Source organism: Hyalella azteca, unplaced genomic scaffold, assembly GCF_000764305.2.
Source record: "Hyalella azteca isolate HAZT.00-mixed unplaced genomic scaffold, Hazt_2.0.2 contig2957, whole genome shotgun sequence".
NCBI lineage: Eukaryota > Metazoa > Arthropoda > Malacostraca > Amphipoda > Hyalellidae > Hyalella > Hyalella azteca.
The window spans coordinates 22607-47086 of record NW_025933214.1 but is presented as its reverse complement, the minus strand read 5'-3'; the positions used below and the strand labels follow the sequence as shown (position 1 = coordinate 47086).

At 36.0% G+C, this 24480-nt stretch overlaps 2 protein-coding genes across 3 annotated transcripts; one reads left to right on the top strand and one right to left on the bottom strand.

Moving 5' to 3' along the window:
* The first annotated feature begins 225 nt into the window (after positions 1-225).
* On the top strand, positions 226-12677 carry LOC108668874 (eukaryotic translation initiation factor 3 subunit B). Its single transcript, XM_018156131.2, has 13 exons — positions 226-533; positions 5939-6137; positions 6875-7046; positions 7436-7570; positions 7974-8131; positions 8326-8524; positions 9332-9484; positions 10009-10221; positions 10453-10686; positions 11008-11103; positions 11513-11638; positions 11770-11953; positions 12243-12677. Exons 1-13 carry the CDS (start codon positions 425-427, stop codon positions 12332-12334), a joined length of 2070 nt encoding a protein of 689 aa, XP_018011620.1. The 5' UTR covers positions 226-424; the 3' UTR covers positions 12335-12677.
* Positions 12678-12756: 79 nt separating this feature from the next.
* Positions 12757-23057, bottom strand: LOC108668875 (cdc42 homolog). Of its 2 annotated transcripts, none has more exons than XM_018156132.2 (6): positions 22959-23057; positions 16197-16386; positions 15514-15586; positions 14690-14799; positions 14349-14483; positions 12757-14249 (listed from the first exon to the last, which is right to left on the bottom strand). In XM_018156132.2, the coding sequence occupies exons 2-6, from the start codon at positions 16299-16301 to the stop codon at positions 14097-14099; spliced, it is 576 nt and encodes a 191-aa protein (XP_018011621.1). In that variant the 5' UTR covers positions 16302-16386; positions 22959-23057; the 3' UTR covers positions 12757-14096. The 2 variants fall into 2 exon arrangements, with proteins under 2 accessions (XP_018011621.1, XP_047741698.1); XM_047885742.1 differs by lacking the exon at positions 22959-23057 and adding an exon at positions 22457-22624.
* Between the last annotated feature and the right edge of the window lie 1423 nt (positions 23058-24480).

Genomic DNA, 24480 nt, shown 5'->3' with positions numbered 1-24480 from the left:
CGTAATGCCAATAAATATCTCCATTTTTTAATTTGGTCCCGATGGATTTAGATTTGACAAACTTATGTGTAGAAGACCTGCTATGAAAATTCTTCCCAGAAGAGTCGATGTTTTTATTTAAAGGCCTACCCAATATTAAAATTTCTCATCTCAACGGTGACTTTACAAATCATCATGCTTTGATTTTGTTTAGAAGAGTTTACTGTATCGAAACAGTAGCCACTCATTTTATATAGCTTATAATTGATTAACTGCCAAATAGTTTTCCTACTTCCGCTTAATAAAAAAAAACTCAGTATTGTAATTGTGATTTGCAATTTGAAATTTTATTATTTTTTTCGTACTATTATAGAGTTGTCATTCGAACCAGTCGTACCTGAACCCGCACCGATATAAAACGCCGACACGTGGCGGCTCCTACAAAATGGCCAAGAAAAATAGATTAAAGACTATGGAAAATGATAATTACAATGAAGATGAAGAACTAGACTTCAGTGATCCTGAAGGTTTTGTTGATTCTATATCTGATGAAGGTATGCATTTGTAACAGTTTTGAAATGAAATAACCATGCATGATGTGACAGATGTACCTAGTATTATCTATGAGCGCTGTCGTGAATTTGGAAATGGCTTCTAATTTCAATTATTTTCAATAGGATTAGAATTGAATAATTAGAATAAGGTGATACGTGATAGCGTTAAAGAACTATTAAGTGGTAGATTTGAATTTTGAAGTAAAAATTTTGTTCCCAATTATTGTATATTTTGGGTTGTATTTTCCAACTCTTTGTATAAAATGATCATTTGAATGTTTGGTATGCAAGCAGACATAGTGGCAAAGCAGAGTTTTTTAGACTCTCCCTCTGTCCCTCAAGTTCATTTTTGAGTCCTATAAGTACTAGACCAGTAAAGTATCATGGATACCAGCATTATCATACATAAGAAATTGGTTCAAATCTTGAGAAAATTTGGAAATTAAAAATTAACTGATTATAAAAAATCTCTGGTTTGTCACTATGCAAGCAGATGCAGGAGATGTATGTTGTACCGTCAAACGGGGTAAAAAGGGACGGTTTTGAGCGTTTTTTTTGTTAATAACTTCTTACCATGCCATGAATGTTACATTTCAGAAACAAGTTAAGGCTCATTTTATACCTAGCTCTTTGCAAGGGCTATCCAATGGCATTATGGGTATGGCATCTTCAAAAAAATCCATGGCATGTGCTATTTGTAAGGTGCCAGATCATCATCATGCATAATGGCTGAATGGCAAAGCAGAGAGTTTTTTAGACTCTCCCTCAACTTCTCAAGGTTATTTCAAGTTTTATAAGTAGACCAGTAAAGTAGGTATCATGGATAGCTACCAAAATTATCTTACTTAAGAAATTGGCTAAAATCTTAACTAAATGAGGAAATTATAAATGAACTGATTCTAAGAAATGTCTTTGTCACTATGGCCAGATGCAAAATAAAACCGTCCTGATTTGCCCCTGGGTCCTGGGAACGGGGCAATCTGGGACACTTGCAATAAAAGTTAATTTTAAAACATTTGAAGCATGCAGAGTGTACTTATCCATTACTAACAGTACTCTGAAGTCCTCTTTCATTGTAGATGATGTAGATGTAAAATAAATGACATTTTCTGTGATTTTTACTTGTTTTTCCTTTATTGATATGATATTACCACAGGCTGGAATTCTAAGAATGGAAGTTCACTTATAAAAAAGCTTTCCACCCAAGCTGGAAAGCTCTCCCACACTCACAGTGTTTTGCCAGCACTGCCAGGTGACTGACTTAAGTGACTACTGACTATAAATGAAAAGGAGGATCAAAAGTGGACAAAATGTTTCAATTTTATAGGACATTAGATTTGTAAAAGAATTATTTGGATGTCTCTTGTTTGATAGATACTTTTTATTTGACTTTTATTTAATGGATTTTTTTAAATTTTCCAGGTCTTTTGTTTGTAATGATCAAGTTTCAGTCAGTATTTAGTTGACCAGTACTGTAGTACATATACCATACTTGGGGGCGGGGCTTATGGGATATGGGCACAACCAATCACAGCTTGAAAGCATCCCCATCAACCAATCACAGCTAGAAAGCAGATAACATTACAATTCCATTATCCAACCACAGCTGGAAAGCTGGAAGGGGCTAAAATCACAATCCTATCAACCAATCACAGCTGGAATTCTGAAAGGGATAGGATATGTAAATAATGGACTGAAAGTGTAAAGTTCCTGGCCTTTCCAAGTTTTCAGGTCCTGCTTTCCAATATGCTATGTGTACTGGTTAATTTGTTATCCCTCTAGAATTCCACACTGTATTACCATAATACCATATTCATTAATTACCCAGGTACTGTATTATTAATGTGATATTAGGGTAAATGCACCATATTCCAACATCGTGGGTAATTCTGACACTTCTCAACTTTTTCCTTTATTTTAAGCTTTGTCTTAGTTCCACACATGCATAGATGGTTGAAATAGTGACGTCATACTATTGCGCGCCAGATTCCCGCAAAACACTAGGTCCGTAGATGGTTGAAATAGTGACGTCATACTATTGCGTGCCACATTCCTGCAAAAAACTAGGTCCGGCGGGAAAATGTTAAGATCCTCAGAGTGAAAGTCCAAGTCAACTAGTGAGAACATCAAAACATATGCCAAAGTTGATAGCTAACCTTGCTCTGCCAAATAGTGATAAAATGTTTGTGTAAAAAGAATATTATAGTTTAAGACTTTTAAATAAGTCTGTGAATATATTAGGATTGGAATCCTTTATGTATACTTGTATTTTCTGATTTTAAGTGGTGAATAAATTAATAGATGATTAAGTTAAGAGACAGTTTTAGACACATAAAAACTAATTCCAACACAGCTTGGAATTGGACAAACACAGCTCGTTCTGAACTGTGTTCAAAAATTAAAATTTTCCTAATTAAAAGTTTATTAGCTCTTAATGAAAAGCTTAATTAAAATTTTTTAATTGAGCTTAATTAAAATAAATTTTTTAGTTAAGCTCGTTCTGAGCTGTGTCGTATTCCGATACAGTTCACACAGGGCGTTGGATTTCCAACACTGGGCGTCAGAATAATAATTAGTAAGAGTTTGAAGCGCTGTCAGAAGTAGTCTCACAATATGCCCAATTTAGTCACACACAGCATTGAAATTCAGGGATTTTGTAGATTTGAATTCTAAAGGCCTTTTAATAAATATGGCAACAGTTTGTGACATTTCATTGTTGCTGGCGCCTAGTGTAGTGTTTTGAGAGTGACGTAAAGCAATCAGAACTCGAGTTGTGCATATGGTAATCTTTTTAAAACCATTCATTTCTTGGTACCGGTACGTCCTTAATGTGTCGGAATATGGTGTGTTTACCCTACTGTATCCATGGACATGCCATTGAGCAGTGAGTGCCAGTGACTATGACCTTGTCCACTGCAAGCTTCATATCAGCAGCCATGTAGCATTTCTTCTGTATCTGTAAGCTTACAGGATGGTTTGTAATTTTGCACAATTTTAATCAAGTCAAGTGATTTCACTGTAACAAAAAAGATTGTGAAAAACATACCTGAAACAGAAAATATTTTAAATAGTGACAACCATCATATGTTTTGGAGTAATAAATCATAGTTTAGGTCAATTACTTTTCATTCTATGATGCCTGGTGCACAATTCTTTATATAGCATTCTATGTACAATTTTGTTTGTGACGACCGATGTTGCACTAATTTTCCAATAAGGAAAATTTTTTTGCTGAGCAAGGTATATGTAATCAAAATTCTTTGTTGTTAATCAATTTTTTTGGTAACTGGAGCCTTTGCTAACTGAGGTTCTACTGTAAATGCCTTTTTAATGGTGTCCCTAATTACCCCAGGGGGGTGTCCCTTTTTACCCCGTTGCGCGGAACTGGCTGCCATTTTTTTTTAAATGAGATAGGCAAATTCCATCAATCAAGTTTTCAAGCCAACACCTGAGTGCAACTTTTATGTAAGTAAAATTTTTTAATACGGTGAATATTTTTGTTGCTCCAAATCTTGGCAGAGGTACTTTTCCAAAATTGCACTTTTCACACTTTTTTTCAGCAATTTTTTAGAGCTAGTAAATGTTTTATTTCTTGACTAGCTTTATATGTAATAGATAGTAAAAATGTTGGAGTTTATGCCACTATTTTTAGTTTTGCAAAAAAATTATTAGTTTAGCTGCTACAACATTTCTATGAAATGTGGGATGCGCGTCTCGATTTACCCTGCCCGTCCCTTTTTATCCGGTTTGACAGTATATGAAATTATTAAAAGTAATTTTTTTGTTGAATTTTAACCTGCATCAATGGTACTCAAGTTGCCAGCCTTCAATAGAAATGATTTACCCTATGAAGAAAAGTGAACCACAACTTTCCAGCTAAATTGAAACTGCTTTGTGCTGTAATATTGTTTCTGGGTCTGAAGTGTCCCCTGTTGTAGGTGAGATATACAGTGGGGGGAAATAAATATTCGTACACTTGAAAAATCATATTTTAATGTGTGTAAGTACACAAACTTAACAGGAATAGAAAAGTTCTACTACAATGCATCAAAACCTGGAGTTATTTTACCAAAAAATAAAAAAATTGGAGGGGGTACTCCGACAAGCTTTAAATAATAGCTCTTTTTCATGGGTCACATTTTTAATTTTTTTAACCTATTAGATATGCAAACTTTTTAAATCTTTCTATTGTGTTACGTAGCCTCAGTATTGGGCCTTTGATGGCCATTGACCCAAATTTTCCATGTTGAATCTTTTTTTGAGTTTTGGGGGTTTTTGTTAAAAAAACGAAAAGTGGTCAAAGTTACCCCGCCAGTCAAAGTAACCCCATTTTATGGTAGTAAAAATGTTGAAGTTTACTCCACTATTTTTAGTTTTGAAATAAAATAATTAGTTTAGCTGCTACAACATTTCTACGAAAAGTGGGATGCGCGTCCCAATTTACCCTGCCGCCTGCCCGTCCCTTTTTACCCGGTTTGACAGTATATTAAATCATAAGGAAGTAATTTTTTTGTTGAATTTTAACCTGCATCAATGGTCCCGTAAAATGGGGTTACTTTGACCGGCGGGGTAACTTTGACCACTTTTTGTTTTTTTTAACAAAAACCCCCAAAACTCGAAAACGATTTGACATAGAAAATTTTTGTCAATGGCCATCAAAGGCCTAATACTGAGGCTATGTAACACAATAGAAAGATTGAAAAAGTTTGCATATCTAATAGGTTAAAAAATTAATAATGTGGCCCACGAAAAAGAGCTATTATTTAGAGCTTGTCAGAGTACCCCCACCAATTTTTTTATTTTTTGGTAAAATAACTCCAGGTTTTGATGCATTGTAGTAGAACTCTTCTAGTTACATATGCAAAAGACAAATTTTAGGAAAGTGTCATTGTTTGCAAATGGGGGGCACTGCCCCCCAATGGGGGAACTTTGACCACCTAATGGCAGCCTTGACGGGGTAACATTGACCGACTTGGAAATTAAGTTAAAATTACCATAGGTACCTATATAACATATTTCACGTTTGATACACCTATTTATGTTTTTTTCTTTATGTTTCAGACTCTAAAGAGTCTTATATATGGTAATTTTAACTTAATTTCCAAACTGGTCAATGTTACCCCGTCACGGCTGCCATTAGGTGGTCAAATTTCGCCCATTGGGGGGTGGCGCCCCCCATTTGCAAACTATGACACTTTCCTAAAATGTGTCTTTTGCATATGTAACTAGAAGAGTTCTACTACAATGCACTAGACTCCTGCGTTTGGTATTTTTTTTAATCCGAGACGAGACGAGACAACAGGCTCTGTCCCGGTTCGCAATAAAAACCGGTTAGTATTTTATAACCTCAAATCTAACGATAACCACTAATCCCTGAACAAAGAATAAAATTATTTTTGTTTCAGAGCTTCTTGGTGACCTCCTGAGACAGCGTCCAAAAGAGAGCGATGCGACCCAAAACGTCATCATTGTTGATGGGGTTCCTCAAGTGGGCCCTGACAGACTGGAAAAGCTGAAGAGTCTCATGAAGAAACTCTTCAAAGATTTTGGAAATGGAATTGTCAATGAACATTTTCCTGTTAATGAAGAAGGCATAACAAAAGGGTGAGATTTTTACTGGTAAATTTATTTATGTCAAGAATAAATTTTTCTTGTACTTTCAAGAAAATGTATTTTGCCATTTGGCACAATAAATGTATATTTAATGCTACCTAGTCATTAAATTTTCTCACCCTCCACATTTATAATCTCTCCTGTGGCTCAAGCACTCGATTCAGAACTTGATCAGTTTTTCAGCCTAGCAAACAAACCTTACAAGACTGGCACAATACTGATGTTGAATTATAAAAATATCTCGTTTTCCTGGAATTTTGTTCATATCAAGGTTTTACTTTAAAAGATTGTACACGTGTGCATAACAAAACTTTTCAGGTACTGTGATAACTCTTAACTGTTCAAGTCCTACACTGAAACAAACATGTTGCGCAAGACAATAATTATTTTTGATCATAGCTGATTATATAATTATATTTATTATTTACAGCTGACACTGGAGCTGCGTAGTGAAGTCAAAAAGCCAAAACTGATGCTCAAATAAAGATATTACGGAAAAAGTCGCCATGAAAGTAACCTCCATGACAGAATGGAATGCAATGTAACTTGTTTGAAGAATGACTGAGTCACCTAAAGGCTATGATATGCCAACTGGATTCATTTCAATCCTGTTGTTATGACTGAACGGTACTGGCCGGAGCACTGTAACTGCTGAATACATGAGATTGGCTATGTGTGCAAGGAAGTCTGTCTATTCCTTTATGTTAATATCTTCACAAATTTTTCAGATTTGTTTTCTTGGAGATGAAGGATCGTGCCAGTGCTGAAGAGGCTGTGAGGTTGCGCAACAATTACAAGCTGGACAAGTCTCACACTTTGAGCTGTAATTTACTCACTGATGTTGACAAATATACAAATGTTCCAGAGAATTTTGAGACTCCAGCTCCCCAGCCATACCAGGTGCTCTCCCAGACTGATGCTAATTTATTTGCCAAAGGATTACTTTGCTTCCTGTTGTTCATCAATCGGTCCGCTACCATCATATTTATATACGATCGCATAGGAATAAATTGGCGCTTCTGCCAAGGATGACTTAATGTTGTTTCATGAGCAAAGATTTTAATTAAAATTTTCATAAATATTACCAGCATACTGATATTTTCAATTTTCATAGAATGTTTTAGTTACATATCTGTAAAACATTTATTGTGCAACAAGAAGAATATTGATTATTTTTTGCGGCATGTTTCATGTTCATAATTATTTGTGTATGCACAGAACGTGGAAATCATGATATTGTGGACTGTAAGGATTATTGACCAATCAAAAGTTTATTTATGTTTTCGCAGGATATGGGCAACGTTCACTATTACCTGCTTGATGAGAACTGCTTCGATCAATTCGCCGTTATATACGATGCTGGTGGCAAGACAGCTATTTATCTCAACTCGGTTCCTGAACCCACACTTATTGAAGAGAGAACGGTATGTGGACCAGTTCTGTTTAACTGGTCATATTAAATTGAAGAATTTTAATATGTGTGAACTCGAGTCACCGTCACAACGCATCTCTAGTCTATAATGTTGTTCTAGCAAAAAAATTTTTTTTTGCAAAAAAATTTTTTTTGCATTGAATTCACTCGTAATTTTACTTTAAAAAAATGTTGATCACTGTTGAAAGTAGTAATTTGAATAAAAAAATTGAAGGAAATTATATCCTGAATAAATTTAATTATCTAAAAGAAATGAAATAGTTGCGTAAGAGATAGAAAGAGTGAGCAATCTCATTTTATTGTCATGGTCATTTAAGGTGCGCTAAACATCCTTTGCTGCATTATTCATTATTTTATATGTGATTGTTGAGTAACTTGTGAGGCGCGTTCTCCAGTGCTGGACAGAGACGATGGTGCGGTGGTCGCCCCGCGGGACGTGCCTTGCTACCTTTCATCAGAAGGGAATTGCCCTCTGGGGAAGACAAGATTTCAAACAAATCCAAAAATTCCATCACCCAGGAGTGCAATTTATTGATTTTTCACCAATGGAGAAGTGAGTTAAGCTACCAAGTTACTGTCCAATAAATGTTGATCTGGTGATATTGGTTAATCTCTAATTAATTTTCTTTTGTAAAGAAACCTGCATTGTTATGAGTGAACGTTGTATTACTTGTACAACTTTTCATCCAAATTAAAATTTCTTTACATTGCTTTGTTTATGAGATGTGCCATTTTTTCTTTCGTTAGGTACATAGTCACGTTTTCCCCAACTGTAGAGCAGCGAGAAGACCCAAAATCCATCTTTATTTGGGACTTCCGCACAGGCCAGAAGAAGCGAGCCTTCCATGCAGAGCGCATGCTTGTATGGCCAGTTTTCAAGTGGTCGCCAGATGACAAATACTTTGCCCGTATGGGTGAAAACCTCATCAGCGTGTATGAAACTCCTGTGAGTTGTGTATGGCTGCCTCAAAACCCAGTGTTAGACTCTTTCAGTCTGCCTGCATGTGTAGTAGTTTGTTCATGAATGAAGTTAATGTACTTCAATTTATGAATTGTCTAGAATAATTAAAAGTGACAGAAACCATTGCAAGGATTAAAAATGAAATGTTAATTTTATTATGACTGAGGTGGTGTTTGCTGCAGGTTTATCCTACAGTTTTCGACCACGGTCTGGGAATATTACTCGTGATAGTGTTCATCCATTTCATTTCCAGATTTACCGATTAACGTTTGTTTAAGGGTATGTTCAAATTCTAGTTGAAATTTGAGCAGAGTTGGGAGCTTCTGTGCATTAGATGATAAATTCTATTGAAGTTGAAGTGTAATGGACAAAAGGAACGGGTTCTCTTAAAGGCTAAAATTTACTCTCATAAAATAAGACGACCGTTATCATGTATGGTTAGTGTTATTAATGATTCAAATTTGGGGCTTTGGCTTCTATTACTAATGGAATCTCTGAGTTATGCTTCAAGTTCAGATAGAAATAAGTTTAAATGAGATAAATTCTTGGAAATTAAATGTGTTATAAGCCTATCTCCCCTTAGAAATTAGGGTACTATAATGATATGGGTAATCTGAAACGCAAAAAGACTCATGATGATCTCACGCATGTAGATTCTGAAGGCTTGTACACGAGCCACAAGTATGTCAGAGATTTTAATTTTACTGTCAATTCAAAAAAACTATTTCAACAACTTAGTAGTAGAGATACTTTTATACTTATTCTACTCACATATCATTTTCTCTATTGCAGTCATTCGGTCTGTTAGACAAGAAGAGCGTCAAGATCAACGGCGTGAAAGACTTCAGCTGGTCCCCCACCAACAACGTCATCGCGTACTGGATTGCAGAGAACAAGGACGTACCTGCTAAAGTTTCCATCATGTCGATACCTAACAGAGAAGACGTAAGTCTGTCCACACTAAGATAAACGATGCAAGTCTGTTTAATCCTACCAGAGCAGATGTTAGGCTATCAGTTCTTAAGCGAGAAGATGCACATCTGCAGCTTGTTTACTTCATAATTTATTGCATAGGAACTTCGATGGCTGATGTCCAAAGTTCCATATCTATTCGTCTCATGTTACCACCACACTCCTCAATGCCAGCTTCAATCCATAAGTAGGAGACAACTTGGTACGCATGGAATACAAATTGATATTTTTTGTGATCGAAATTTTCTTGAATTACTCGTGCCTCAACTCATTTGGTTATTTTCAGACTATTACAATGGTTGCTCCATGCAATCAGCTGCCCTTTGAATTATAATTTGTCAGAGTACTTGGTTTATAACTGCTCAAATTTACAGTTGGGGAAAAGTGTCTGTTTCATATTTCTCAGATTCGCCCGCAGCTGTGCCGAAGGCTTAAGAACCGTGACAAGAATGCCAATTCTGAACACTTCATCATGCGATGTATTTTTTCCTTAACAGATACGATCCAAGAATTTGTTCAACGTTGCGTCGTGCAAAATGCACTGGCAAAAGTGCGGCGACTATCTCTGCGTGAAGGTGGAACGGTACACCAAAGCCAAGAGGGAGAAGAACGAAGTCAAATACACCGGTATTTACTACAGCTTTGAAATCTTTCACATGAGAGAAAAAGGAATCCCCGTTGACAGCATTGAAATCAAAGAAAATATTCTTGTGAGTAACCTTATGTATCCATATTTTAATATCCTTGTTTAACGTTATTGTTGTAGAATAAATATATTTTTTTAGAATGGTGATAATCAGCATTACCTTCTGGTATTGCTTTTGCAAATCCAAGTTTGCTGCAAAGGTTCAAACAAATTTGAATTAGAGAAAACATTTTCGATGAATAATTTTCTCTATTCGCCCATTATGAAGAAGACTGATGAACGTGTTTGTTTGCAGTGCTTTGAGTGGGAGCCCGTGGACAACAAGTTTGCCATCATCAGCGGCGAGTCTCCTTCCATCAGCGTCTCCTTCTACCAGGTCAACAAAGGCCAGGCGCCCACCGAGCTCAAGAGATTCGAGAAGCGTGCGTGCAACTCCATCTTCTGGTCGCCACGTGGCCAGTTTTTGGTGTTGGCTGGTCTGGGCCAAATGAGTGGCGCTTTAGAGTTCATTGACACTAAGGACTTCCAGGTGCGTATCATTGTTGTCCATAGTTACAGCAACAATGTAGTTCGTGAAATTTTATTTCTTTTTAATCGGTACAAATTGTCAATTTCCTCTAAGGAGAAGGCAGCTTTGTTTCTTTAGTTTCATTCTCGAATTGTTTTCCAAAATTTTCGCATTGAAATTAAATTCTATTAAGATGCGACAACGTTACATTCATCCAAAAGAGAAATCCTCGAATTTTACTTGTCAAGCTTTGAAATTTGTCTCGTTTATTAAAGAAGCTGTGATTAACTACCTAATGGCCTGCGAGGTGCTTTTACTGAATGAGGTGGCTTGTTGTCTCAGGTGATGCAAACGACGGAGCACTTCATGGTCACGGACATAGAGTGGGATCCTACCGGCCGCTATGTGGCCACCGTCGTGTCGTGGTGGGGACACAAGGTGAGTTTTCTTTCAACAAACCACGACCTCCAAATGAGGCGGATAAATACATTCTCATAGAACAACCTTTTTAGGATGAAGCCATTGCTATTTATTTATCGGTGTTAATAACTATTTTCATTAGTTAACCAATTGGCTTGCTTGGAATGTTGAGCATAGAATATTGGTCGTGCATAGAGCACGGTTAAGGGGTAATGTAGGGTTGATGTTCATCAATGTAATCATTATCAACGTACGAATAATATATGATTGAACAGTATGTTATATGGTATGTTTCTTTATTTCTGCATTTCTTTCCCGGGAAGAAACCCCTGCTTAGCATCTACAATCTTCACATCCGCGACCTCCAATTTGTGCTCGTTTGATTTCGTCTCTAATATGAAGATAATTCATTGAAATATTATGTCAGGTGGACAACGCATATTGGCTGTGGTCTTTTCAAGGCAAATGTCTAAGGAAGCAGCCTTTGGACCAATTATGCCAGTTCATCTTCCGACCCCGACCGCCGTCCCCGCTCACGCCTCAAGACTTCAAGGTGATCATGAATCCATTATTTTATCTTCGTCTTAACGATTAGGATCTTCAGCTATAATCAATCTTTCTGAATCACGTTAATGGGGGTGTCGAGTCCTGACAAGAAACATAATATATTTTTTTTTTCTTCAGGACATTAAGAGGAACATGAAGAAGTACACGGCCACTTTTGAGATACAAGACAAGATGCGCAGCAGCAAAGCAAACAAGGAAATAATCGAAAAACGCCAGGAACTCATGAAAATGTTTGACGAATATCGACAGCAGACCAAGGAGCGCTTGAGCGCAGAGAAAAAAGAACGCATCAAATTGCGAGGTGAGTTAGTATTCTTGTTACTGTTATCCCAAAACAGACTTATTTTTTGACGAGCGCATTAATGAAGCAAGTTTTGTGAGTTTAGCAGTTATTCATCAGTTAATTACGGGAAACCTGTTCTATTTCAATATTGTGTATCAATTTTATCCGACTATTTCATCCGGTTAAAATAACATTTTTTCTGCTTGGCTTTTCTGATGTTCAAGAACCTTTCCAGTTCCTTAGGAAAGATTTGTCCGTAACAAATAAACATTTGGTTAACTAAAACATTTCTTCTTTCGTATTCCAGGGAAGGATACCGATTCTGGAGTAGCCTCAGACGAAATGATGGAAGAAGTCATCGAGTTCTTGGTGAAGAAAGAGACAGTGCTAGTGCAGTAGGCGGCACTGGACACCCATTCTGTGCCACGCTTGCTAGCCGACTTGCGATACTCGCGTGCACGATAATGTGTACCGTGCGGTCAACTGTCGGTGGTGGTTGGTAGGATTTTTTTGTTTCCCCATTTATCTATCTTGTTCATCTAACTGAAATTTCGGGAAGAAGTGGTAGTGAGTGAATGTTAAAGATTTTTTTTTTCATTGTTCAAGGTAATTCATCACTTCAAGGTAATTTCGACCTGACATGGAAATGTGTTAAAATGAATAGCCTTGGCGTTCAGCAAATACCCACGGCAAAGGCCCTGTAACGGAAAATAATTATTCTGTGAATATACGTACCACCACCGATTTGCTTTGATTACCAAAACCCTTAGCAGTATAAGCTCATCGAATGAATGTGAACGAGGGAAATGAATATGCTCAAGTATATTAATGAATTTTCTTATACAGGGCAATATCTCCAATCTTTGCAAAGATTTCGATTTGCTTGCAATCTAATTACACAAAGACATCAGGACGATGTAATATCGTCCTTGGTATGTGTTGGGAAGGGTAGTTTACCAAGGGTTACTTCTTCAGTTACTACCATCTGCGGCAGCAACAGTTAACCTTAGCCTCCTTTGTAAATGTGGTTAGACACACCTAAGACAGGTGAGGCTCTATGGTCTATGCAGTGACATTTCATAGGTTTTGAAGATAAAGCGACTTTTGCAGTAAAAATGTCATCTTAGAGATTAACTTACACACTACCTACTGATAGTAAAGGTCATTTTCGTGGAGACAGCCCAGTACCCTCAACATTTGGGCCAATGATGTTCACGAGCCCATCAGGTTATATCTAAACCGCCTCGCAGGCCGCGGCATCAAACTTACGACTAAACACACTTCACATTGTTTATATAGTAGAAGCTTTATGTAAAATTCGACAATAACGATTTCTGGCCTAAAGGTGCAAAGCAATCATGTGCGCACCAACCAATCATAGTGATAAATAATAGATATGGGCTTCCTTAATAGAGTGAATATTTGTTTGAATAAACTACAGCGTTAAAACAATTGATACAACAAAGTTAAGACTGATGCACGTAATCTTCAGAAGAAATCACGACTCGAATTATTCAGGTCAGGAAACGCAATTGAAGCCTTATCCTTCAGAGCGTGTAATGCTATCAAATTGGAAGTTACTTATACAACAAAGGACCGGTATTTGTTCATGCCGCACTGGACACGTTTTTTCTACCAATGTCCTGAAAGTATAGTGTAGAGTAAATTTAGTATTTCAATAAAATGACCAATGCGGATTAAGCAGCCTTACATAGAGCGTAGCATATTTTGGCCATCGCATGAAGCATGAGCTGTGACAAGCTAGGTGCACATTTTCTGAATCAAGAGACAAATTTTACATGACGTCGTGATAACAAAGATAATTGTGCTGAAATTATCTATAATAGAAAAAAAAATTATAAAAAGTAGTTTTCTGTTCAACGGCAAAGTGAGGATAGGATTTGGATGGATGGGTTTTATAGAAGAGATGAGTGCGAAATTTGTATCTACAGTGCAGTGGCGGACGTGGTAGTGGCCGACCGCAGGGCACAAGAAGCAATACTTGGCACCACTAAGCAAAAGGCCACAGTCGTGCACGCGAGATTGCTCTAGCGTCACGCGCACGGTAGAAGCAACCATGAGTACGGCATGGGTGGTGGTGATGGTGGTCGCGTGACGCTGGGGGCAGGTTGTCGGCTCAGCACGAGGGCTGAGAAGAGCTCTACAGCAGGACGCACCGTCTCCGTCTTTGGGGCTCTGGAGGCTCCAAGGCAGCAAGGATGGCCTCATCGAACACATTCTTCAGTCCTTTCTGAGTGAGGGCCGAACATTCCACATACTTGACCGCCTTCAGTTCACGGCAAAGCTTGTCCCCCTGCAGGTATAATTCTTTCAGAGATGTTCCAGAAAAAAAACGTAATCGAGAGGACACAAAATAACGAATATGGAAAGAATAGCATCCGAAATATCTCACCTGCTCGTACGAGATGGGCTTCTGCTTATTTTTTGCAAGCTTTTCAATGGTGGCGGCATCGTCGCGCAAGTCAATCTGTGTGCCCACGAGCAAGAAGGGTGTTTTTTGGCAGTGATGACTAATCTCTGGCACCCACTGAAATAAATACGTACAATTAAGGGCTAGAAAACCTGGACGAATATTCGGGTCATTTAGTCAAAACTTTTAAATCTTGCAACTGATACCAACCTCAATAGACTAAAATTCAAATTTATTTTACGGTTGGAGAGAAGTCGAGTGAGTCCAATAAGAAGTAAGGTGCTGGAATGGCAAGACTGGGACACCACGGTTGATATGCATACCTTTTCCTTGACGTTTTCAAAAGAGGAAGGCGACACAACTGAGAAGCAGACCAAGAAAACGTCCGTTTGAGGATAACTCAATGGTCGGAGTCTGTCATAGTCTTCCTGACCTGCAAGAGGACATTGAAGATGAAACGGCTTGTTCAATAAATTCGTGCATCAATTAGCACACGGCCCATGATTTAAATGCATGCTTAATTCAGTAATCCATATAAACCATTTGTTGTCACTACTTCTGTGCATTAATGAATGCAACAATACGATAGCCCGTCATTCTGGCTAAAAATTAATAGTAGGTAAGCTATCGACGTTGTCGACAATAATGGATCCGGAAACTAGTATGTAGAGGATAAACAAGAACACAATGATGACAATTGTGCATTTTTCTTAGGGAAGAATGTTTCGCGGATTTCCGATCTATGCTTAACAAATTTATACTGCCCGAGAAAACTAAATATTATCCAAACATTTCACATAGCAAAGCAGTGAAAATAACTAAATAACAAAATCTACTGGATTGTCGTCCCCCTAAAATTTGAACAATACATAATAGTAGGGGGAGTATACCATACATAATAGTATAACTTCACATAATACTTAATTAGGTGCATGCTTGTGACTGGTGAAGATCTACTAGTGCGTGAATGATAGAAATGAACCACCAACCAGGAAGTCAGCAAAGCATATTTAGAGTCTATCATGTCTCACGATTTCACGAAAATAAAATTGCACTATTGCAATCCAGAAAAATATTGTCCAAATTTTATATCTCATTAATGAAAAAAAACTTTCAAATCATGATGAAATTGGCCATAGGTACTTACCAGCAGTGTCGAAAAGGCCCAGTGTATAGGGCTCTCCTCCTATCATGACTGTAACTGCATAGTTGTCAAACACCTGCAAGGTCGGACATTGTTTCACTGAATTACGCCCTTAATACTTAATCCTTTAGATAATAATCTATTTATAATTATTACAATTTGAAGCTTTATTAATTAAAAGAAAAAAATTCACCTAAAATGAGACTAAAAGTCCTCCCTATCATATTTAGTTCATATAGGACACATCATGCCCTCTTAAAACATAAGAGGGCATGAGCAAAAAAATCAGTAGGACACTTCAATATTCTATAAAAATGTCCTACTTTAAAATTGTTCAACAGATTTCAAGGTAAAAAAATCTTATGATTGCAATATAAATTCATTTATACTTCAAATTGGGACAATGTTTCATCAAGTTGCACCAATAGTTAAAAACCATTCATGTTTCATAATCGATAACATCATATTTAAGGTATGAGCAGAAAAACAATTATACAAGTGGACAGCTCCAATTTTACCCTTCAAACATCTCATTTGATTAACAGTTGCTCAATTGAAAAAAAGGCGAGGTTCCAAAATTCAGTAAAATTAATGATGGAACAAGAGCAGATTACCATGAATTTACAAAGAGAGATAACAATGGACTTACACAGTGTATAATTAGGCAAGAAGATGGAGTTACTGACCGTGGGCACATACTCTGAAGGGAATTTATTGGTGGTGTAGGAGATGAGAAGACAAGTCTTACCGACAGCTCCATCCCCCACCACAACACATTTGATGGTCTGCATTATGCTCTTCCCTTGAGCACCTCAAACTATAAAGGCTACAGTCAAAACAGCTCCACAGCAAACAACAGTCTTGGGCCAACAGCTCCTGCACAGTCCTCAAATTAATTAATACATTTTTAATAAAAAATTATAAGCGTATGACTAATCTTCATTAAAGTCATTAATGCAATTAAAAAATTTGAATGACAATTCAATCAAAATTAATCCAAATCCAATATTAAATTTAAGAAGTGCATAAGATGCTAACAACTCATTCATTTACAAAATTGCTCCTTATAACTGTTGACCCATAAGTGGGCAAGCTACAAAATTTCCATTATTTGCTTATGACTCCAGAAATAGTATCACCTACTGTGCAGCTCAATAATTGAAATATCAGCAGTAAAAAATAGCATACATATACATAGGTTCTTGGACACAAACATGATTCTCATTCCAACTTTTTTCCCAGTACAAAATAAGCAATAACAATCCAATTGATATCTGTCACTTTACTGAATAACTGAATGCTTCTATGTTAGACATTTTCCTTCCATAATTTGGGATGAAAAATTTAACATGTAGCATTTTGAAAAAAAGTGCAGGTGTCATATCATAAAATTCATCATATTTGCTTGTACTATGTGGCCTCAGAAATTCCAATTCATACCCATTTCTATGTCCACCCATTTAAAGTTATTTCCATGATAATAGTACGGTACTAAATATTAGAGGCATACTGTTTCAAATATCTAAGAGAAATTGCATGTTCGTTTTCAACAGAGAAGTTTGAATTATTTTGTTGGTCAAAATGCTACACTATGGTACAATAGCAAGTCAATGATCTCTTCATGTTATGAAATTAGTTCATTTTTTTTAATGCAGGCAAACTTAGATCCAATGCACTGCCACAAAGGTGTCAATTACTTTTTCATCCTAGTTGGATAGTATAGTTATGATAGAACTTAAATGTGGGGCAATTATGCACAACATTGTAAAATTGTACAGTCTGGCATGGGTTTAATTGCAACAATTAGCTATATTTCATCCATGTGAATTAAATTTTTTCAACAAACTGGCACTTGAACAAATTTATTTAGCAAAGTAAGGTTTTAATGTAAAAGCTAACAGAAAATTTGATGCCAACAGTACTGTGGACAATGGAGAGAGGTGGTAGTGATGGAGAAAGGTGGTAGCTTTGATCAGAATATTAGACAATCCTTAATTGAAGGATATTGAAGGGGTTCTGTATGTCTAAAAACAATTTCTGTATCTACTGATCATCTTTCTGAAACTTCATACACATATGTAAAACACAGATACACAAACTTCTTGTTTGTACAAATTTTTTGAGAAAAAATCCAGTGTTTATAAAGTTCAAAAGTTTACAACCTCATCATGCTTGAATTCATGTTTCTTTACACCTGATTGCCTACCATTACAATAATCACCTGCTCTGCCTGAAACCTATTTATCCTGCAGCCAGGTTGTCTCCTGTTTTGCTTCACTGCTCCTGTTTGCCAAGCACCCTGCCAGCACTAGCCTTCAATGGAGGCTAGTGCTGGCAAAACAAATAATGAGCACCCTGCCAGCATTAGCCTCCAATGGGATTTTCAGTTCATTTACCAGCCCAGTTTCCCACACGTTGCTAACAGGTTGGTGAGTACCAAGGGATGTTTGAATGCCTGGGGTGGGTAATAGTGTGTGAATATTGGGGTTGTCAGCACTCAGCTGTGATAACTATCTAGCATTTATAACTAAACATTTAGGGATTCTTGGATGGCAAGTAACCCCATTTCATGCCCTTTATTTTCCTAAATTCAAGATACCAAAGATTATTTGATCTCTCATAGGTACTTGTGCTGGTGCTACATTGTTAACTTGACCTCCACACATAGTGCAGAGACTTTTTAGACTCTTTCTTTAGTTCATTTTTTTGAGTCGTGTAAGTAGACCAGTGAAGTATCATGTATACCAACATTATCATTTTTAAGCTATTAATCTAAATCTTGAGTAGATGAGAATAAAAATGAACTGATTCCAAAATATCTGTGATTTGACACTATGCCTCCACATGCCATGCATTAATTGATCCCATTTCATATTTCCCTCTTCATTAGTAGGGTATTCATCCAAAATATTTGTGCTGATTAGTGTTTCAACCACCAAGGATCCTTTTCCCAATAATTATTTGTTAACCATTTGATCTTCAGACTACTTTGTTTTCATATTTGATGCGTTTCCTTTTCCCATAATTGAGGTAGCATCTTTGGGTGAGTGGGCTAATAACCAAGTGGTTTTTGTGGAACCCCCAGTTGAGCAAACCACTACAATGTAAAAATTTATCATTCAATTTATGTGCTACAAGTAATAACACAATTCAACTCACAATGCATATATCTAATCACTAAGTACTTTTTACTAATTTTGCCTTTTTTAGTCATTTACATTGTTTCTAATGGAATTTTTTAATTTTTCACCCCTATCATCCTTTTCCTCCCAGTTTTAACACCATATATAAACCAAAAATATAACTCAATACTCACAGCAGTGAGTGACAGAGCGCATTTTCTCATTGGCAAAAACTTGAGGTCACGGATGGACGGACAGACAGACAGACGGACATGGCAAGCACAATAGTGCATTTTTTCCATAAATGAAAAAATGCGCTAAAAAGAGATAAATCTGAAAAAAAGGCTTATGGAGCTGGCCAGCTAGAATTCCTCTTTACAAATAAAATACCTACGTCTCTCAATGTTGTAGCTTTAAAATTGGAGTTAGATTTTAAAGGAGGCAAAAGAATGGTGATTTTAATTGTTCAGGAGAGCCCAATAAGTGAAATGGATAAAAAAAACGGCTAAAAAATTTGCTTGATAACATATCCTCATTTTACATTGCATATTTCTCATATTGAGGATGCCATCAAGCACAGCATGACATGTTGTTATCTGGTTTAATGCAAATTATAATCCATAAATACCAATTTTCTTAAATAAACTACCTATTTTAAAGAAATGCTGAAAAATTTTTTTTTTCTAATTTGAAACTGCCTCATGAAAAAACTGAAGCTTATACATACATAGTTTGCTGCATTGGATGCACCTTCTATGCACCTACAACTGAGATCAGAATTGGTGTATATAATTACTGCAAATAATAATCTACATATACAATTTAGCCAAGTAATCTTTGTCCATTTTGTTAAACAATATTCATTTTATATAAATTTAAACCAGCCTTAAACAAACAATAAAACACACACATACCCAGCAGGCATATGACATTGAAACATTCATTATTTGTTGATTTCAGGTTAAAATGTTGAATAACCCAAATTAAGCATCATAACATATGTATGACTAACACTAGGAGAGATGTAAAACAACCATATTTCAACATTGAAATAATATTGATATTGGTACTTCTAATGTTGATTAATTTTCAAACATTGAATCAATGTTGATTTCAGGTTGAATGTTGAAAAACCAAAACTAAATGTCAAATCAACACCAAAATCTGATTAACATTAGAAGAGAGGTAAAACAACTTTTCAAAGTTAAAATAACATGATATTGTTACTTTGAATGTTGATTTATTTTTCAACTTTCAATCAATGTTGATTTCAGGTAAAAATGCTGAACAACACAAATTAAATATAAAATCAATATCTCAATCTGACAAGCAATAGAAGAGACATTTAATAACCTTATTTAAACATTGAAATGACATAGATATTGGTACATTGAATGCTGATTTAGTTTTAAACATTGAATCAATGTTGATTTCAGGTTTAAATGCTGAACAACCCAAGTTAAATGTCAAATCAACATCGAAATCTGACCAACTCTAGAAGAGACATAAAACAACATTATTTCAATGTTTAAATAATGTCAATATTGGTATCTTGAATGTTGATTTATTTTTAAAAGGTGAAAAAAATGTCAATTTCAGGTTGAAATGCTGAACAACCAAAATTAATTGTAAAATCAATGTTGAAATCTGACCAACACTAGAAAAGATCTAAAACAACCTAATTTCAATGTTTAAAAATGGTCCATATCAGCACATTGAATGTTTAGCTATTTACCAACATGGAACTTATGTTATTACAGCAACATTGAATGATATACATATATATAAGTGAACAATTAATGACCAGATAATGCGTTACAATTTTCCAGGAGTAAAACAATTATTAGCGCATTTTCTCATTTATGGAAAAAAGGTGCTATTGTGCTTGTCATGTCCGTCTATCCGTGACTTCATGGACGGATGGAAGAGAAAATACACTCTGTTACTCACTGCAGTGAGTACTGATCTAATTTTTTAGCTTATTTTATTTTATCTAATTATTTAGCCCATGCATGTGTTTGAAAAAATTATTTTCAAATTTATACAAAATCAATGGCATCAGTTGTAGAGTGTAGACTTGTAGTGATATATTTGCATAATTAGGCAGAAAATGAAATATTCATGCACAATTGCTCATCAAAGGTTGCACAGAAGCATCAGGAGTAACATGTTCCAGTATGACAGCATAGCTGGTCAACTAATCTCAATGAACAAAGTTTATCAAATATATCAATACTGTAAACAACTTGCTTTTTTGTAAATTTTCTTAAAAAGTAATGAATCAATGTTCTAATTGGGTATTTTGTATGAGGAAATCATATAACTAAAATGGTCATTTTTAGCGCATTTTTCTTATTTATGGAAAAAATGCACTATTGTGCTTGCCATGTCCGTCTGTCCATCCGTCCGTGACCTCAAGTTCTCGTTGACAAGAAAATGCGCTCTCTGTCACTCACTACAGTGAGTACTGAGTGAGTACTTTACTTTTTATGTTATTAGAAGATTATGTCACTGTAAAACCTTATTGAAACCTTATTAGTTAGTATTAGGTTTTTTATACCGTAAAATGGGGTAACTTAGACCACTTTTTTTTATAAATGATGCCATTTTTTTACTAGCTAAATTAAACTTTAATTGAAATCAAAATTTTTCTATGTCAAATAGTTTTTGAGTTGTGGGGGTTTTTGTTAAAAAAACGAAAAGTGGTCTAAGTTACCCCGCCGGTCTAAGTTACCCCATTTTACGGTATGCAATTGAATACTGAAAATGAACTGCAATTCTGCAAATAAGTGTAATTGTAAATGTATATAAGAAAAATCAAATTTCAATATGGACCAAGAAAGCACTGAGAATTCAATATGTTTGTTGACATTGATTCCAGTACCACAGAAACTGTAATTTCTTTCCCAGATTTCAGGTCCTTCCTCACATTCAGCTCAGCAGATTTGAGATCTCTGCTTCAGTTGAGGAGCATTTGCTTTGAGCTCTCAGGTTAGTAACATTCTATTGTGTTGCATTTTCAACCAAACCAAATGCATTGTGATAAATTTTGTATATGTTAACAATGGATAATTTTCTTAAGCTATCAGGAGTAACTCATGCTGCATGTTTTCAAGAAAACATAATTTTTATGACCAATTCATGAGCAATGGGTTCGGAATTTTTGTCTCTAATATTGTAGATTTAAAATGTGGAGATGAGTTTTTCCTAGAATACATCAGTTGTTAGACATCTTACTAAAATGAATTGCATAATCAAACACAATCAAGAGCTCTGCTGAAAGGTATAAAGTAGCTGCTCCTGCTTGCATGTCTGCATTATAGGAGGCAGAAACTGCTGCATGTACGGTACATTCATGTATCCAGGAGAAGCTAAATTGGATGCAATAAACTAATACAATTTTTGTATATTTACTTTCTAGGCTTTAGAATTGAGGTTAATAAAAGGAATCTTTTTTTAAACTAAATTGATATGTTAGCTAGTTGTTTAAATAGTGAATTGTAAAAACATAGTAATTCTGTGAAAATTTTCAAAAAACTTATGAATTCTGTGCTAATGCTTTCCTGTGTTAGGCTGTGTAATTCAAGAGAATTTTTAATTATGGTATATCATGTTCATTACCTTAAACAGACTTAAACTTTCAGTCAAGTGGACCATGATACTTTGCAGCTGCTGGTCTCCTTAAAAAACTCAAAATTTAACTTGAGAAAGAGGCTAAAAAACTCTGCTTTAACACAATGGACGAATGGTAAATGAAAGTGACTTTCATTTCATGCACATAGACATACCTAGTTTACATAGATGAAACAATCATTTTTACTCACAATTTTTGGAAACTGCTGATCAGGTTCCAGATTATGCTCAATAGTGACTTAAAATAAAGGAATTACACAATCTTCCAACTAGTTTCATCACTCATTTCCAAGCTTGGCTGATTTAGGTACCTATTTGAATTCATCAACTGATCAAGACAACTTGACAAGTGACCCAGCTGGACTGGATTGGTAAATCAAAGAAATTGAGAATCGCCATCAGCGCACATCATAAATGCTGTATATTTCTTATCCTATGACTTGAATGACGATATGATTCAGGCTAATTGAGATCAATGATTAATTTTGAATGCAATACGATTATATTCTACGGCGGCTTCTACCTAGGCTATTCTGAAAATTATGACACAAATTTTGCAGTTGAATTGAAAAATCCAGGAGAATCACGATTCCAAAAACTCGTCAACATTTTTTCAGAAGGCTCATATCTAGAATTATGATAAACGCCTTTCTTGTAATTTTTATGAATTACATCAACAATTACCGCACTTACTTAGCGATGTAATGGTAACGGAAAGCGTCATAACCATCAGGGCGTATCTCATCCGTCACCCGCTGCTGCCCTCTGTACATTGAGCAACAGTATTCTTCTCAGGAATGCCAACCTTCAAATAGGCACTAACAATATCGCAAGAGAATATCACGAAAACTTGATTCCTACTTTTCAATAATATTTATAAGCTGAATACGTTGATTCTTCACTTAAAACTAATATTGTGTTAATAACGATAAGTAATTTTGATTATGTGACAAGTTTTCGATAGACATTAATTAACATGTGAAAAATTCATAATTCACTCAAATCTAAACTTCAAAATTTTTTCCATTGTATTCAATCGTTAGAATAGAAAAGATATGTGTAGCTCTCAACTTTCTAGTCAATATCCTACAAACTGGTCGAACATTATTAGTGACTACGACAGTTTACCGACTACCCATAGAGGATAGAAGAGAATAGAATAGAATAGAAGTGTCGGCGTTGAAGAAATAGGCCCATGGCCTGTTGTAATTCTATTTGCTATTAAATTTAAAACAACTGTTTTAAAAAAACACAACTGTTTGCTATTAAATTTCACGAATATTTGTTTGATTTATTCTTACTTAACCTAATCCTAACAGATTGGAGGCGAATCGACACATTTACGGTCATGTGGGTCATTGACTCATTGTCGAGTCGGCTGGCGAGCCCGGAAAAATATAGAATAGAATATAGAATAGAATATAAGTGTCGGCGTTGAAGAAATAGGCCCATGGCCTGTTGCCGATTCTTGAACTTTTCGTGACTTGATTCACAAGGGATCCGGCCTTTGGAACCCGATCTTTCCATATTCTACTGGCTCCCTTTCGTCCAGCAGGCGGGTCCATTCGTTCAGAGTCGTCAAGAGGTTAGTGGTGCAGGATCTCCCGGCAATAAAGCCATGTTGACAGTCTGATAGGATAGATATCGTCTACTTTCCATGAGATACGCGATTGAAATCAGATTTTCTTTTAGATTCCATCATTAGTTTATTATATTATCATAAAATTATCTTATTTAATATTTGTTTGGTAAATTTAGTATGTTATAGTGCAGTGTAGTGTGGTGGAGTTTGGTGTGGTGTTGTGGGGTGTGAATGAAATTGAAATTTTCCCGGAACTACCAGGTGGAAGGGTGTTGAAGAACACAGAATTTGAACCAGCAGATATTAAAATAAGTATCAAAGAATTAGTGACGTTTTCAGTACCAGGACCCGATGTAATTCCGGCAGTGCTGTTGAAGAAGTGTGTTGGAGTACCAAAGGCTCCACTCACATTGCTCTGGAAAGCCTCGATGACGCAGGGAATTATTACTGAGGGATTCAAAGTGGGACTGATAACACCAAGCCACAAAGGTTTCCAAGGGAAAGACCCCAAAATTACACTCCTGTGACCTTGACCTCACAGGTAATCAAGGTTTTCGAGAAGATACAGGAGGCTTGTCCAGCCTATAGAAGAGGCTGAACTGTATAATAATGGACATTATGCTTTCCGGCGAA

Bases quoted from the DNA above. Each gene is read 5' to 3' on its own strand.
- LOC108668874 (XM_018156131.2), top strand. From the start codon at position 425: ATGGCCAAGAAAAATAGATTAAAGACTATGGAAAATGATAATTACAAT. The intron at 7,571-7,973 runs GTATGTGGACCA...CGCGTTCTCCAG, and splicing joins CACTTATTGAAGAGAGAACG to TGCTGGACAGAGACGATGGT. The intron at 10,222-10,452 runs GTGAGTAACCTT...GTTTGTTTGCAG, and splicing joins AAATCAAAGAAAATATTCTT to TGCTTTGAGTGGGAGCCCGT.
- LOC108668875 (XM_018156132.2), bottom strand. From the start codon at position 16,301: ATGCAGACCATCAAATGTGTTGTGGTGGGGGATGGAGCTGTCGGTAAG. The intron at 14,800-15,513 runs GTAAGTACCTAT...GTCCTCTTGCAG, and splicing joins GGGCCTTTTCGACACTGCTG to GTCAGGAAGACTATGACAGA. The intron at 14,250-14,348 runs GTGAGATATTTC...TTATACCTGCAG, and splicing joins AGCCCATCTCGTACGAGCAG to GGGGACAAGCTTTGCCGTGA.